Here is an 18,222-nt window from a genome sequence, read left to right as displayed (position 1 = left end):
GTGGTGGTGATGTTATGGATTTCATCGCAACTTTGTGGCCTTTTGACTTGGCAGATGATATTTTCTTGATTTATTTGTTGGGATTAGCTAAAATCCAATAGAAAATGTGAATGAAAAAACCCCAATTATAAAAGAGGTCTATAGAGGGAGGGAGGTCAAATTTGATGTGATATTTTGTTATGGTAAATGATATATTCTTCCTTTTATTTTACTTGGGACATCCCCCCTCTAGTGTATTCTTTTACTTTGGAGGGAGTTGTCCCAAGTAAAAATAGTGGCGAATAAATCATTTCCCTTTTGTTATGTCTAAAAGATTGTTGATATAGCAAAAAATCGATGGATGCTAATGCAATCTTTCATTAAAATGGTTGAGAAATAACGCATCAACAAAAGTGCCAATGGCCATATTTTATTTTGAACGAGGAAAACAAGGGAGCATCTTTTATTACCAGACAGACAAAAACAAGCAAAGGCACCAAGAGCCCCACTAGGGTTTGCAGAACATGAGAGAGGTAGCCCTCAGACCTTATCTGACCCTATATCCATCTCCTGTAATGTTATTTTGCCAAGCCTTGCAGCATTGAGATAGTCCCTTGGGCTGTGGGAGGCTAAGCCAGGGATCAAGAAGCCAATAGCCCTGTACAGAATAGACACCCACCCTTCTTTGAAGTCTTTTCCTTGGGTCTTGCCTATGAAGAGGGCCCTAAAGAAATCTAACCATGCATTGTAGTACTTTGAAGGAAGGTATTTTGGGCTGAAGTAGTTCTTATCAGGTTCTTCCTCCAACACCTGTTGTGGCTCACAAACACAAAAGTATCAATAAAACCCGGCAAAATACATGAGTTGTCTATTCTTAACAATAGTGATACACATAATGGAAAAACTGTCTTAAAGGCTCTCTTAAGTCCAAAGATTTGCCATATATCTCTTTTCGTAAAGTTTACCTTCCTGAATCATGAATGAACCTTCACTGTTAAGACACATGAAGGCACTACGAGACGTAAAGCTGACCAGACAGCACGACAAGTGGGCGCATTACAAGACGTAAAGTTGACCGTACAGCAACATTAGCTACGAGCGCGCACATACACACACTTTTCAGGTTCATTCCTAGGAATGTTTTTCCAGCAAACGGAGGCCAAGGGAAATAAAATCACAGCTAGACCTCAGAGATCTGATTCGTAAGATTGTGGTGTGCCAAAATCAACATCTTAAAGATAGTCTTTGGGATGTATTTTACATCATGCTAGATCGAACGTCTAGAATCATCGGATGAGAGTGGGATCAAGGGCAATAGGTCAAGCTTGTGATGGCCAACTATATTCATCCACCAGATCGTTCATAAATGTGGCAGTGGGTCATGTTAAGCACATTTGTTTTCCTGATGCTCTGTTTCTTTTGATGTAAAACAAATTCTATGCCCATTTTTGCCACTTAAAAATGGGCCTAAAATGCCCCTTAAAATGGGCATAAAATTTGTTTTACGCCCATTTTAGGTCAAAAGAAACAGAGGCTTTAGAAAGGGCAGATGCTTTTCTTCAAAGATATTTCCCAAAAAAAAAGCCTTTTAACTAAAAAATAGGTCCTCGATTGTGCCAAAAAAGGACATTTTGTGTGTGTTGCTTACCAATTATTCTCTTTAGACCACAAATGGCATGCTTCAGAGTCTACTGCTCATCACGTGAGGCAATATATATATATATATATATATATATATATATATATATATATATATATATATATATATAAGATTGTGCGCTCGACCGCACCAAGCTTAGGTGCGGTCGAGGGCCAAAAACTCATGTGGGCCCACATTGTTAGGATGGCCCAAAGCATTCATTTGCAAGACCCCAACATAGATAGGGTGTGTAAAAAAAATCAGCTCCATAGGATCATCTTAACCCATCCAAAAGTGGAGGGCAAAATGGACAAACACCGTTTGCCACAAATCTGCCCATTTTTGCCCTCCACTTTTGGAGGGGTTAGGATGATCCAATGGAGCTGATTTTTTGTACACACCCTATCTATGATGGGGCCGTGCAAATAAATGGTTTTGATCACCACAAAAAGTGTGGGACCCATGTGTTTAGGCCCTCGACCGCACCTAAGCTTAGGTGCGGTGGACCGCACACTCCTTTTCCTCATATATATATATATATATATATATATATATATATATATATATATATATATATATATATATATATATATATATATATATAATGGCAGTATGTGGGATTTCATTAATTAATTAGTAAAGGGTTGATTTGAGTGTGAAAGAGAGTAGGTTTTACCTTTCCTTTGTACCAGCTGGTGTAGTAGAAGCAAAATCCGAAGTGTGTGAACTGAGAGATGGGATCGTCAAAGGGCACTCTTGGGACAACATCATATCGATATACCACCCTACAACACGACCTGTTTAACTTGGAGCTCATCTGTGTTGTCATATAACTAGCGAAAACCGAATCTCCAACCCTGGGCTGCCCGAAGGTGACAATACCGAAGAAGTTACTCAAGATTGTATCTTCCTGATGCAACATGAGTATGGAAGGAAAGAGTGCAGCTAGAGCACCACCTAAACTATGTCCTGTAACAATTATCTGCGCATTTTTGTGCTGTTGTAGCAATGAACTGAGCATGGTTCTGATGGAGTAATAAGCCAAGGGCTTGCCTTGCTCCTCTTTGTGTTCCTTTGGCCAACCCTTGTGGTAATCGGTTTCGTCTTGGAGACCCAGAGCCTTCATGAAACCAAGATGGACTCTTCCCATGTCGTTGCCCATTGACATCCAAGAGAGGTCCACGTCGGTAGACCAGTCCTTGGCATTGAAAGGTTCTGTGCCGCGGAAGGCCACAATAATCACTTGGGCATCCTTGGCCCTGTCGCAAAACATAAACGCCTGGGTCGTCTTGTCTTTAAGGAACTCTGTGTTTTTTAACATATATATACAGTAAAATCACACTCATTAGATACGTCAATTAAAAGAATAATAACATTACTCACTCTATATAGTTATTATTAATGCACTTAACAAAATCTCGCTCGAGAACTACGAGTAGCAAACTGGAGTCTCCCGGGGCAATACGTTCAAGAGACCAAGGGTCCCCCGACAATTCGGTGGTTAATTGTCATAATGTAACTGTTAACATATATATCCACACGTATATATCCAATCCATGTGTTTGGTGTGATAGATAAATAAGCTGGCCTTATTAAATCACTCACATCATTGACTTAATTAGTAACAACCCGAATTAAGTCGCTCATATGATTGATTCTTTGGGAGAAGTAAGAAAACGTCATTTGATGCCACCATCCCACATAACTTTGTATCAGCTCGTGATACAAAAAGTCGTCGTCACGCTAATAAAATGTAGTGATACAAAAATTTATGGGCGTGAAGCTTAGTGAAGAAAAGGGGGCGAATATATCACTTCCCAAATTTATTTTTATAAACCAAAAATTTTTAAATGCTTGTTAGACCATGTCATCAAACTATAAGAAATTTAAATACTAACCCATCATTTATCCATTCCACTTCATTTATCCCTTCCTATTTGTAAAGTTCATATGATGCACTTGGATCTTACCGATATAAAATTAACTTATATTAATTTATGGGCACGCACTTGCTCAAATAATCTATTAATATTTAGTTTCTACAATCAATAGTAAATCTCATCAATTCAATAAATCTCACATTTGACCCTAAATTTTGTATGACTTCGAAAAAAAACCTAATCTTTCTTGACTTCCATTAATTTAAAGAAAATGATATGGTAACCGAGAGTAATACCGATAGGATAGACCAACAATGAGAATGTGCCATATGCCCCAAAATAAAAATTGTTTATTTTCATAAATCAAAGGGCTGGCTAATGTCACTTGTGATGTTGTGGCAAGAACCATTTGTTCTGTTCCCTAGTCAGTCTTACTCGGTTTTGTGAGCATTACTCTTAATTTTATCAACAAAAAAGTGGGCAATAGAAAGAAAAAGGAAAAAAAAAGGAAAGGAGAAGAGTAAAAGTGAAGATTAAAGAGAAACCAATTCCTAAGGAGTGAGATGCCCATCTACTATGAAGTTTTCTCAAAAGTTTTTTGTGAATTAAATGAAAGTTTTTTAAAAATTTCATAGTTTTGATGTTTCATTCATTTACATTAAAAAATCAATAATAAATAATATGTTTTCATATAAAAAGAAAAAACAATACATTGAAATAATCACCAAGCTTAGCTAACATACAGCCAAGCCCAAGTTTTGCTAGCATACAACCAAGCTTATGTGTTGGATTGGGTGTCCATCATCCCTCAATTGGAGATCCGTGATGATCTTATCGTGACCATTGTATAAGATCATCATGTAGCAATCCCAGGATACACATTGCACACATTCACTTGCATTGTTTTCCAAATTATATTTATATGTATTATTTTGTATATAAATTGATTTCCAAATTAGTGTCTTTATCTATCTCATAGTATGTGTATTGGACTTTGGGAGAGGATGAGTCTGCTAAATCGGTTAATGAATCAACTTGATGTCAGTGACTCATCAGGTGGTTGACAATATCCCATGAAATTGATCTTAACCATTGATCTGATAATGAATGGACCCAATTAAAACATAGGCCATGCTAGAGATGGAAAAGTCTTTCCAAGGAGTTTGCTGGAAATGTTCAACCACCACCGTACCGGAGTATATGTATTGTTGAAATGTTCAACCACCACCATACGGGAGTATATGTATAGTCAAATCAAGAAAAGCCATTAATATGTGCTGAAAAGTAAATAAAATAAAATTGCCTAGTCCACACTCGAAACTCTCTCTCCCTGTTCTTTCCTTTTTGTGCATCCATCCGCATAGAACTTGCTGCGCTCTTCGATCTTCATTATGTTGTCCCAAAAAGATTTACAAACCTGATCAAAATGCATATGGCCATCGGAACCTTATATATGGGCCTTTGTTTTTTATTTCTTTTTTTTTTTGGGATCGAACCCCCGCGACCTCAAGGTTGAGATGTAAAGCGTCAACCATTGAGCTACAGGCCCAAGCCCATACTTTTTTTTGTCTTTTGAATGGCTACAGGCCCAACCCTATACTGGCCATTGTTACTAAAGAAAACATTGATCATTTATAAAGATTTTCAATTCTTCATTCAAAAAATTTTGCAAGAAAATGGTAGTAATAGCATGCCCTATCATAGGTGAGTTAAAGTGGATTCACCAAATTTTGTATGAAAATTTTTTCTTAAACTCCTCAAAAAATTTAGTTTCCAGTTATCAGGTTGACTAGGTCAAGATCCAGATTCTTAGAAAAATTTAAGCTTGAATCGTTGGTTGTTCTTCCCATAAATCTTTGGGAACGATTCATGGATAAGTTGTCTTAGAGTATAACTCTTGATGTCGTACTTTTCTTTTTCTTTTTCATTTTTTAGTACTTATGTGTAGGTGTGGCATGATTTTCAGGCCCAGCTAATTGAGACGAGTCATGGTTTTTTGAACCGAGTGAAGTTCATTTTGGCTCTTTTAGTTGAGCCTTACCATTCCAGCAGTTGAAGAACCCCACGAACTGCATCTGTGCAAGACAAAACCTTTACTTAGATAAGTTAAAAGGAGTTCAACTCGGAGAACTTTCAAAAAGGAGCTGTTACTAAGCTACAAGGGCTGTTACACCACTTGTAAACGATAATTGATAGATTAGGACAATCTCTTCGTATTTATGTATACCTTCCAGTGATTTGTGACTACATTGGTGATGTATGCTTGGTTCTCGTAGGCTACCTTGGCAGCCATCATGCAAAGATCCAAGACCTTGATGTCGTTGGCAATCTTCATTTGGGGAAGATAACTGACAAGGGAGGAGCTTTTGTATAGATCAGTCCTTCCATCTATGTGGCCAATGATTGACCTGAAAGTTGCTGAGTCTCTTTTGGGAATCACTAGAGACACTACAGAGAGAAACCAACATGCATGGTAAGAATCCATTTCAACCAGACAAATGAAAACTTATTTTAAACAATTGTTGGTAAATGCTACAACAAGAAAACGTCATGATGATCGAGAATGTGTGTGTGTGTGTGTGTGTGTGTGAGAGAGAGAGAGAGAGAGGGGGGGGGGGGGGGGGGGGGGGGGGGGGGGGGGAGGAGGAGGAGCAGTCTTCGCATCCGCTCATGTGCCCTGACTCTTCTTTTGTGCATTCCTGTCATGAAAATATCTGAGGTTCTTAGTGATAAGGAATTTTTTGTTCTTTAGCAATCAGTTTATGTGTGCACGTTGGTCTTTCCAACTATATGCAGCTTTCCATGTGGCTATCTATGTTTGTCTTTGCGAGCAATTAATCCCCTGCCCAGCCCCAACAAAAACAAGTGTTAATGCTACACCAAAGAGTGGATTACTACTTAATGGGAAAGTATATGGTGAATGCGCATGTAAGTATCTATTGGTGGTACAACAGAAGTACCGCCCTTGATATTTGATACAGCAGCATCACCCTAAGAAGTGTGCTGCTGTTGGATCAAACATCAAGAACGGCGCGTATCAACCATATAAAACCTCCTACTTAATATATACAAAACAAGACAGACAAGGAATACTATCTACTTCAAAAGTGCTACTTAGATAATTTAAAGGGATTTGCTAGGGTCCTTTGCAGATTGCATTTCGCGGACAGGCTGTTGCATGAGAGAGAAGCCACAAAGGCTAGGAGCGATGGTCTCTAGCAAATCCCTAATTTAAAGTAGTTATTACGTTGTTCAAGAACTAGGTTGATTAAGCACCTGTGACGATATGAAAAACCAAGCCTAAGATGCCGCCATTAAGTGATAATAAATTAACGAAGAACTCAACAGCGACACCCAACAAATATAAAGGGACGCTAATCAGTGATAAGATCTTTTGAATGATGAGGGTGAGAGCGACTATCCAGTTAGCTTTGGGGGCATTCTGAAGATCAAATTTGGTGGCCGGAGAGCTGTCTACGAATTTGTAATCTCCTAACCTTCTCCTAAAGAGAAGAAGACTAATTACATCAAGGAATCCTACTTTCTCAGGACGAAAGATCATGTAGTCATGATCAGACACAAGGGAAGCCATGAAGGGTTGAGCAAGGAAACGAAGAAGGTGTTGCATCGAAAGCGGTAGAGTAGGACCTCTTAAATAGGCTGAGCTTTAGTGCCCATGTGAAGCACGATGTACCCTAATCCACCCAGCTTTTGCAGTTCCATGATATTTTTTTGGCTTTAGTGCCTACGTGAAGATGTACCCTAAGCCACCGACGTTTTGATTACTTTTCTTCTTTTGTCCTCTCATTAATTAATAAACACGTTTTCAATTATTAAAACTCATATGGGAATTAATAACCACGTTTTGTCCTCTCATTAATTAAAACTCATATCGGAATTGTCAATAAAGTGATCCGGGCTTCTTTTGGCGCCTAATAAATTAAATAACACGTTTCCAATCTATTTCTTAGGACCCCCACTCTAGCTAGACTACCTGCCTCCCTGTTTGCTTACCTTCTGACATGATGGAACGAAACATCAAAAGGCGATACCCGATCTAAAATCTCCTCACTAAGTGGCTCGAATCTCCAAGGGGAGGGGTCTTGCCCTCCAACCAACTAATTATGTTGAGAGAATCACCTTCCACAATTAAACAAATTACGTTGACATGATATTATTTATTTGTTATTACTAATTAGGTAAAAGTGATCCTACTCGGTCGAGTAGATAAGCTTACCTACTCGGACGGGTTAAAAATAGTGTGGGCCCACATTGTTTGGGTGATCCAAACCATTCATTTGAAAGGCCCTTACTTAGATAGGATGTCTACAAAAAATCAGATCCATAGGATCACCCTAACCCATCCAAAAGTGAGGGAAAAAATGGGCAGATTTGTGTCCATTTTTTTTTCATTTTTTCCCTTCATTTTTGGATTAGTTAGGATGACCCTATGGATCTAAATTTTTGTAGAAACCCTATCTCGGCAAGGACATTTCAAATGAATGGTTTGAATCACCCAAATAATATGATCCCCCACTGTTTTTAACCCGACCGAGTAGATAAACTTATCTACTCGACCGAGTAGGATCACTTTTCCAAATTTATTATTATATTTAGGGAAATTATATCAGTGCAACAATGTTTGGATATTATCGCTACCGCATCTTGTCTTTTGATATTTAAAGAGCTATCAAAAGGTAATTACAGTTCCTAAAATGCTCTCACAAGACAATTAAAATAGGAGATACAGGTTGGGTCATTGCCATTATTAAAACATGGTCGTGCTGATTAATTAAAATAGATATTTAGTAAAAAAACACATGAGGTCAATTGCTCGTTCTTCTTTTGTCCTCTCATTAATTATTAAAATTCATATGGGAATTAATAACCATGTTCTGTCCTCTCATTAATTAAAACTCATTGTCAATAAAGTGATCCGGGCTTCTTTTGGCGCCTAATAAATTAAATAACATTTTTCTCCGTCGGCTTTTTCATTACACACACACGAAATACAATAAAATGCCGGTGAGACCAAAAATTATTTATGAGATATATTTTCCTTTCAAACATGGATACATTTTTTTATGCAATTCATATATGATATATGCTCGGTCTGTGATTTCCCTTGTTTTGATAGTTGCATTCCTTTAATTATCAGGGGAAACATCGGATCTTTAAGCTTTTGAGAGATGGAAAGTATCAAATACCATTCACATTCATGAGAGATCTTTCTTACGGTCCATGATTGGAACAATCCAGCTGTGGCCCATCTAATGGACGGTTTGGATCATCCTATGGTGCGGGCCATACCGTACTTTTTAATAAAGTGAGGAGTGCGATCATCTAAATACGGGAGTGCTGATAAAATTTTCCAAAATGATATGGGGAAATGATAAATGCGCCCCTTTTCATTACTTGGGACACCCTACTATAGTGTATCGATGACTGCAAATGGGCTGATGTACTTCACATTTGAAGGAATGAAGTGACCCGATTGCCACGCACAATGCAATTGGGTGTCCCAAGTGATGAAAAGGGGCGCATTTATCATTTCCCAATAATATGGGGAGTATTTACTTGTTATTTTGTAAGACAAGTGACCCAGGGTGTCATTATAAAAAAAATGCTTCTTAAATGGGTGCCTCTATCATAAACAGCCTTAAGCCATTTTTTTTATCTTTCCTTTTTGTTCGTGATCAATATTTCCAGAGCAAATCCGTGCTCTGACCAAGAGATGCTCAGAGCGCAAGTTGGTCAAATGTCAGGCAATCCCTTCGGTTGAGTCCAATAATCAGTTTTTGATTCGCAATCAGTTCTTAAAATCCAAACCAACAAGACCTTATTGATCAAGATTTTTTTTTAAGACAAAGAATTATATTAATGAAAAAAAAGGGAAAACACAAGTAATTGATGAAGTTTTAGGTTATCCAACCATGCAGTCCTAATTTCGGCCTTATTGATCAAGTTTAGGATTATCGAGCCATGCAATCCTAATCTGACATTAGTATTGTTGATTTAATGCAACCAGAGCTACAAAGTTATGCTTCCATGCCGACATCCCACAAGCAAGATGGATTATCCAACCACATAATCCTAGTTGACAATGACACTAGTATGCTGATCAAGGATTTAAGATTCTTAACCTAAAAGGCCTCTTTAGATAGGCCTATAAATTACTTGCATATACTTATATGCATATAGTGTTATTTGCATATAATATTATATGCAAACAATGCTTATAAGAGTACTATTGTATTTCTGTTAGTTAATAACTTTTAAAGTGGCCTTAGTGTCCCATTTGCAAAGAGGATTAACTTTAAATTTTATTTTTTGTAAATAAGATCTAATTTTTGTGGTACCCAAAAAGGCCCTAACTTTCTTTATATATGTTTGATATAAGAGAGATGATATTTTCACCCCCCCCCCCCACCCCGGCAGTACGCATTCGCCCCCTTATAATGTGATTTGACGTGAACAGTGGGCAACTTTAACACTTTTTGACGTCAAATCACGTTGTAAGGGCAGCACATGCGTATTGCAGGGGAGGTGAAAATATCATCGCCCTTGATATAAATATCGATCAAAGGGCAGTAATGGTTATGTACTAGTGGTCTTGTATGTACTATTCAAACTAAATTGAGCATAACTATAAAAAGGTAAATGCTCGTTTGATTCTGATTTCCAGTATGAATACGATTAGCATAAAAAATCAGCCGGAAATTTTAGCCCTAGTTCTCCATACACCTATATCCCAATAATTTCAGAAAAATTTAGGATAGCATCCCACAACCCTAGCCCAACCCGAGATAGCATCCCACAACCCTAACCTGACCAAACACAAGCCTTGAATCGAGGATGGTCAACCCTATTCCAATCAGCCTCTAAATCTTTCAACCCTAACCCAATCCATCTAATCTATTTTTTACCAAATCGGGTCGCGGGTTGAATCGGGTTGCCCTAGGGCCAAACAGGAAAAAAAACAAGGTAAAAACATAACCCTTAGAAATCAAGATAAAATTAGAAGATGGAGATAGGGCTCGAGCCAGGACGGGTTCCCAACCCAAAAGTTGCACCCTTAGTTGGGGCATATGTCCATGACAACCCTAGATTTTCCATTATATATATATATATATATATATATATATATATATATATATATATATATATATATATATATATATATATAAATGGTAAAGGGAATCTACGACCGAAAAAGTTTTTCAGTTAGTGGCTGGAACTGCCTTGTTCCTATCCAAATATAGTATAATACTCTAAAGTTTCAAGTTGATCGACGGCCAGATCAGGAGAACGAAGCTTTCAAAGTGAGTGGCAGTTTGTGTAAATTTTTGAACTACGACAACTTTGAGATTTACAGAAACTGCCAATCGACTTGAAATTTTAGGGAGTGATTCGTCTGTCGGAGAGGAACAAAACTTTACCAGCCACTCGTCGGAAAACTTTTCCGATCACTGGCGGTAAGCAGCTTGCATAGGTAAGCTATCTATGCAAACTCTTAGATTCCCTTTAAATAATTTTGTAATTCTTTGAGGGAGATGATATTTTCACCCCCTGCAGTACTTGCACACCCCCCTTATAATGTGATTTGACATAAAGTTGCCCACTTTTGACGTCAAATCAAGTTATAAAGGGGGTGTGCAAGTACTGCAAGGGGGGGGGGGGGGAATATCATCACCCTTCTTTAAATAGTAACACTAGTTTTCCCCATTTTCTATAATATGACTATAAACAAATAAATATTAAAAAAGGTACTTTCATAGTCAAAAGAATGCCAAAATATGGTCTACATATCACTATATATACAACAATGTCTAACCCAGGGATTGGACCTGTAGCTCAATGGTTGAGGCTTTGTATCTCAACCTTGAGGTCGACCCCAACTTACCTTTTAAAGAAAAACAATGTCTAACCCGATAAAAGGGCATGCTATAAATTTAGAGGCTTATTTATTACTTATTTAGTGTCCGTCCAACCATTTTTCCTTTCTCAGGAATAGACAAGAAAATTTGGGTGAAATGCTTGGAAAGGGGATTGAAATATCATTTCACCATCTATTATGTCATGAGCCTGAGCCGCCTTCGTGTAGCATGTCATCTATTCATTAAAGTAGGCAGATGGAAGAGGTAAAATAAAATGAATTCTTAGGAATGGGCACTGAAATGAAATGAATTTAAGTTTGGCTACGGTAATAGAGTTAATATCGAATAGAAGGAGAGTCACCATCATATAGGAGTGGTTGTATGGACTACCATTCCTTCTATTATTATTATTGTTGTTGTTATTATTATTATTATTAGGAAAATTATCTATCATCATTATTATTATTAGTGGCATGCTAAACTGAAGGGTGCCCTTGCAAAAACCAGCTCACCATTGTATCTACATCACCAAAGTGCATTTATTTATAATAGCACTGAAAAAAAAGGAAAAATACATGCACTTGGGAGACGTGGATCCAATGTGATCACCATGCGGCTGGTTTTCGTAAGAAGCAGCTGGTTTTCGTAAGAAGCGGCTGCTTTTTGCAAGGGTGTCCTTTGGTAAAGCATTCCTCTTATTGTTGTTGTTGTTTGAATGGTGAGTCTTTCATTAAAGAAGAAAAATTAACAAAGACAGAGAAATTATATCATGCCCGACTGTCAAGTCACGTGAAGGTGGTACTTCAAAAGTACCACACTTGATATTTGATCCAACAGCAGCATCTTAAAAAGTGTGTTGCTATTGGATCAAATATCAAGGGCAGTACCGTTTTGACGATACTTGACGGTCGGGCATCATATAAAAACTCACAAACACAAACTTACCCGCCCAAGATGGGCGAGTAAGGAAATACATGACAAAATTAAGGAAGGATGCAAAATTAAGGAAGCCCACATCAAGGAGGAAGAAAATCGAAGACCTCCAATCTATTTCTTAGGACCCCCCACTCTAGCTAGACTACATGCCTCCCTGTTTGCTTACCTTCTGACATGATGGAACGAAACATCAAAAGGCGATACCCGATCTAAAATCTCCTCACTAAGTGGCTCGAATCTCCAAGGGGAGGGGTCTTGCCCTCCAACCAACTAATTATGTTGAGAGAATCACCTTCCACAAATAAACAAATTACGTTGACATGATATTATTTATTTGTTATTACTAATTAGGGAAAAGTGATCCTACTCAGTCGAGTAGATAAGCTTATCTACTCGGACGGGTTAAAAATAGTGTGGGCCCATATTGTTTGGGTGATCCAAACCATTCATTTGAAAGGCCCTTACTTAGATAGGATGTCTACAAAAAATTAGATCCATAGGATCACCCTAACCCATCCAAAAGTGAGGGAAAAAATGGGCAGATTTGTGTCCTTTTTTTTTTTCATTTTTTCCCTCCATTTTTGGATTAGTTAGGATGGCCCTATGAATCTGAATTTTTGTAGAAACCCTATCTCGGCAAGGACATTTCAAATGAATGGTTTGGATCACCCAAATAATATAATCCCCCACTGTTTTTAACCCGACCGAGTAGATAAACTTATCTACTCGACCAAGTAGGATACCGAGTAGGATCACTTTTCCAAATTTATCATTATATTTAGGGAAATGATATCAGTGCAACAATGTTTGGATATTATCGCTACCGCATCTTGTCTTTTGATATTTAAAGAGCTATCAAAAGGTTATTACAGTTCCTAAAATGCTCTTACAAGACAATTAAAATAGGAGATACAGGTTGGGTCATGGACATTATTAAAACATGGTCGTGCTGGTTAATTAAAATAGATATTTAGTAAAAAAACACGAGGTCAATTGCTCGGGGCTTTGTACCTCAACCAAAAAGCATTAGGTTTAAATTCACAGCTTATCTACCAAAAAACAAAAAACTCGTGTGTAGAACACGATGTACCCTAATCCACCCGGCTTTTGCAGTTCCAAGAAATTTATTTCACTTTGGTGCCCATGTGAAACACGATGTACCCTAATCCACCCAGCTTTTGCAGTGACAAGATATTTTTTTGGCTTTAGTGCCCACGTGAAGATGTACCCTAACCCACCCACGTTTTTATTACTGTTCTTCTTTTGTCCTCTCATTAATTATTAAAATTCATATGGGAATTAATAACCATGTTTTGTCCTCTCATTAATTAAAACTCATATCGGAATTGTCAATAAAGTGATCCGGGCTTGTTTTGGCGCCTAATAAATTAAATAACATTTTTCTCCGTCGGCTTTTTCATTACACACACGAAATACAATAAAATGCCGGTGAGACCAAAAATTATTTATGCGATATATTTTCCTTTCAAACATGGATAAATTTTTTTATGCAATTCATATATGATATCTGCTCGGTCTGTGATTTCCCTTGTTTTGATAGTCGCATTCCTTTAATTATCAGGGGAAACATCGGATCTTTAAGCTTTTGAGAGATGGAAAGTATCAAATACCTATTCACATTCATGAGAGATCTTTCTTACGGTCCATGATTGGAACAATCCAGCTGGCTGGTATGCCTAAAGCATGACATCATCACTCATCTAGGTGGGCCTCTCTTTTGATAGTCATTTATGGAAGCATTTTATCCACCTCTAATTAAATTGACTTATCTATGATAGGATCATGCCATGTCTCCCTCGATAATGACGTAATGATTAATAATGAAAAGACAGTAGTACGAAAGTAGAGTTGAGAGAAAGAAAAATAATGGGAAATGTTATCAGCACTCCTGTATTTTGATGATCGCACTCCTCACTTTATTAAAAAAGTACGGTATGGCCCGCTGTAGACACCCCATTTTGACCGTACCTTGAGCCTCCCATGTTTGAGCAAAAACCCAACCAAATCAATCAACTAGGGTCCCAAATTTCACCCCGAGCTAGCTTAGGGTTCCGCCAAGGCCCTTGCAAAATTTCATTGAATTCCGAGTGCGTTTGCCCAGAGAACGAGAAAAAGAAAGGACCGTTGTGTAAATCAGAAAAGGGGGCGAATTTATCTGAAAGGGGGGCGAATTTATTTTAGAAAATACAGCTTAGGCCGAAAAAGACGCGCAATTTCGCGCGCCTATCAAAAGTCAGCGCGCTCATCATTTTGGCGTGCCAATATCATCACCCTTATTTCCTTATAAAAAAAAATTCGCAGAGAAAGAAGAGAAGAAGAGGGGTTTTGTTTTTTTTTTCTCATTTTTCAGATCTGAGAAAGGGGATCTGAGTATTCACTTCCGATCATCTTCTCCGACGATTTCGTCGGAGCTCCATCCAATTCCAATCGGTATCTTCACCTCACCACCGGCTAGCCTCCACTCCGACGAGATTTCAAGCTCCGGCAAGATCATTCTCACCGGCAGATCCGGATTCTCGCCATTGTTTTGGCCGCCAAGAGGTTCCGAATCTCAAATCTTTGAGATTTAAAGAAAAATTCCTAATCCGAGAGAGAAACGAGAGAAAAATCCGATTCAATCCCCAAACCCTAATCTCGTCTTCTCCGGCAAGCTACGGTGAGCATCGACCAAATTTTCTTCTTCCTCTTTTTCTTCTTCTTTTTCTTTAGCTATGTCTCTGGAAATTCTAAAAAATTCTTCTTAGGATGTTGAAACCCTAACTCCGGTCATCTTCTCCGACCAAATCCTTGAGTTTCCGGCTAACATTCCGATCGATCATTCTTCCCCACTCAGATTTGTCCTTTTCTATTTTCGTTTGAGCTCAAATCTTGACATCAAAACCCTTGGCCATAGCTTATCTTCATCTAGATTTAGAAAATCCTCACTCTGTAATTCTGAACGATGCAATTTCCGGTGAATCTCATGAAATTCGGCACCTCCTCTGCTAGCCTCCATTTTAACTTCTGAAACCCTAATCTTTCACATTTTCTCCGATCTTCTTCTCTATTTGTATTGGCAATTTCCTCGAATTTTCTACAGCATTTCAGATCTAAAATCTGAATAGAGAAAGAGAGAGATCCGGTCATTTTCTCTGATCCGTTAGATCTCTGTCATCAGCTGAAGATTTCAAGTTTTCTTTTGGAGCTCAAACATTCAGATCTGAGAGGTTCTTCTACCGAAACCTTAGCTATTATTCCTTTTTCTTTACCGGCCAATCTCCGGTCATTTTCCGGCATAATTTCCGCAAGGCTCCAATCTGAGGCGTTTGGCGAATTGTGTAAAGAGTAGAAAAGGAGGGCAAGGAGTACTTGTTCGGTTCAGATCTATTAGTTTTTGTAATTTTCAATCAGGATCCAATTTGGTATACTTGTATTGAAGTATTTCTTCGCTAATCTCTTCCAAAGTCAGGTAGAAACGAAGCATAGAGGAGGTAAATTTTCTTTTATTGTATTTGATTCTTATCATCTTTTTCTGCGCTATGGTCATTTTTTGTATGGATTTTAAGCTTATGATTTTTGTTGCTGTTTGGATGATTGTCTAATTTTCTACTTTTGTAACATTAATTGATTTTATTTTTTTTAGAATTTAGTTTCCACTGATCAAAAGATGAATGAATGACTAGAAAAAATTATTTAATTATGTTTGAGATGCCCTTTGATTCATATGTTGTTAGGAGTATAATTTGGTTGAGGTTTTTGATATGTATTATCATTGCAGTCAGGATGTTCTTGGGATTAGACTGTGTGTAGTAATTAGCATGCAATCACACTTATATACTTTGAAAAATCAAACAGGGCTTAAGCACTTAGCATTTGTGATTGGATAAAGGAATGGCATCTGTTTGATTATGTTTTGTTTTAAACTAGATAATAGGTTAAACTTTAAATAAGGTTGTGATTTTTCATGGCTTTGTGATGGTGAAATCCATGTTATTCAATTACTTTGAAAAATTATGCTATGAGAAGAAGAGTTTAACATAAGTACTGAAACATGATCTTATTAATTTTGTATATACAAATTGCTTTTGAATACGTCAGTATGACTGCTTGTGCTTTGAAATACTTGAGCTTTTATTTTGAGACTTAAAGAAATTTGTCTTCATTATCGCACCTAACCTGTTTCAAATTTAAGGGGATAAACCTTCAACCACATTTGTACTAACATACAATCATTGGTTTTCCAATTAGATTTCTCTGAAATTCAGCCTCTGGCAAATCACTATGATGAGTCTTACCTCATGATTTAAAAATAAAATAAAATCCAAGATAGTAAACTAATGTAGGGGCAAAATAATATAAAAAAAAATCAAAAATCAAATTCACAACAACAAGGCATGTACAGCACACAAGTTTGAGCCATAAGCTTTGTTCTCATGTAACCAAGCCCATCTTTAGAAGGATTTATTGGATTATGATAGTACCCTCTCCCCTCTTCTTTCCACTTATTTAATTTTGAGTTAGATTCTGAAGATAAATGGATTGTTCAGGTGAGATTATATCAAAGTTCATTATACTCATTCATTTTTATTTAAATAAATTGTTAATAGGAAGAAGGAGATCAGATGACTACTCTATTCGATATTATCGACATGAGTACTGTCTGATCTCAAGGCGGGATTAGAAATATTATCATATGTATTTGATATCAGATGATTACTTTGGCATCATCTGATTTCATTGGAGTCCCCGTATTGGGGTTTGTGGTTGGTTTTGAAGTGTTTGATATTATTTTTACTTTATTAGGCTATCCAGCGGCTGGTCTGGACTAATTAATGTTATTTATCATTTTATGATTGCTATTAGATTGTATATTCTTCTTTGTTTAGCACTTGATTTATTTTTAGAATAAAATTTGCGATTATCTGGTAGCCTTTTCTTCTCTTTTTGATAGACTAACACAGTCTTATAGATTGCTGTTAATTTTCTTTAGATACTAGAATCCATTTTCTTGTAGGGCGATGAAGGCGCTAGCCTAAGCCCATCCTTAGGGGACTCTCTTAGTCTGAGTAGCCCTCCCCTCGTTTGTTTTTTAAGACGTGCCCAGTCTTTTGAGATACCCTTAAACTTTGTCATTTAGAGCCTCAATTTAGAGAGACAGGCTATGTCTCATATAAGAAAAGTTATACCCTTTAGAGACAAGCTTTGTTTCATTAGTGGGTTCACCTTTAGGAGACATGCCATGTCTCGTCAGCACCTCTCTTGGAGACCATTCTTGTGCTTAGGAGACTTGCCCAGTCTTGCTAGCATTTTTCTTTATCCTACCTATATGTCTAAGAGACTTGCCCAGTCTCATTCTATTAGCATCCTCCTATTTGTGCATCATTTGGTTTTGGGAGAACATCCTACTCGGCTTGGCATCATACCCCTTACCCTTATGGATATTGGGTTGCACATTTGTTGCACCCTAGGGCTAGGTAGCTGTCCGGCCCGGCTGGGTGTTTTACCTTTATCAAATATACACAAGGTCTTTCCTTATTACTTGTTGAGCTTTATCTTAGTTTGATTAGTCCACTAGCACAGGAATCCGTCCTTAGTCTAGAGAGTCAATCATCTTGTTCAGGAATCAAATTCTATCATCATAGGGGTTAGGATTCTATTCTACCTCTCATCATATCATGTTTTTATCCACTCTTGCAAGGTATAGGATGCTGTCCAACCCTTGCAGAGCTGTGTTTCTGTTCTTTTTCCCCGCAAAGCATAGGATGCTGTCCAACCTTTGCGGGATATCAGGAGTCTGTCCTCCCCTTATGATGATAGGATTTGTCCCCCTTGAGTCAAAAATACTTAAAAACAACAAAAACATCTAAAAAACCAAAAATCTCAAAAATCTTGAGTCATTAGGAGTAGTTAG

The 18,222-nt window shown here is 37.6% G+C and overlaps 1 protein-coding gene across 1 annotated transcript; it reads right to left on the bottom strand.

The window, feature by feature from the left end:
* Nucleotides 1–345: 345 nt before the first annotated feature.
* Nucleotides 346–7,111, bottom strand: LOC143876867 (triacylglycerol lipase OBL1-like). The gene is made up of 5 exons (XM_077378554.1): nt 6,775–7,111; nt 5,726–5,946; nt 5,540–5,573; nt 2,295–2,923; nt 346–789 (listed from the first exon to the last, which is right to left on the bottom strand). The coding sequence occupies exons 1-5, from the start codon at nt 7,088–7,090 to the stop codon at nt 520–522; spliced, it is 1,470 nt and encodes a 489-aa protein (XP_077234669.1). The 5' UTR covers nt 7,091–7,111; the 3' UTR covers nt 346–519.
* Nucleotides 7,112–18,222: the final 11,111 nt, after the last annotated feature.

The sequence above is a fragment of the Tasmannia lanceolata genome, unplaced genomic scaffold (genome assembly GCF_043159265.1).
Source record: "Tasmannia lanceolata isolate RefF3 unplaced genomic scaffold, GAP_Taslan_0.1 ptg000005l, whole genome shotgun sequence".
In the NCBI taxonomy this organism is placed as follows: domain Eukaryota; kingdom Viridiplantae; phylum Streptophyta; class Magnoliopsida; order Canellales; family Winteraceae; genus Tasmannia; species Tasmannia lanceolata.
Note: the sequence above shows the minus strand (reverse complement) of the source record. Positions and strands in the feature narration are given on the sequence as shown.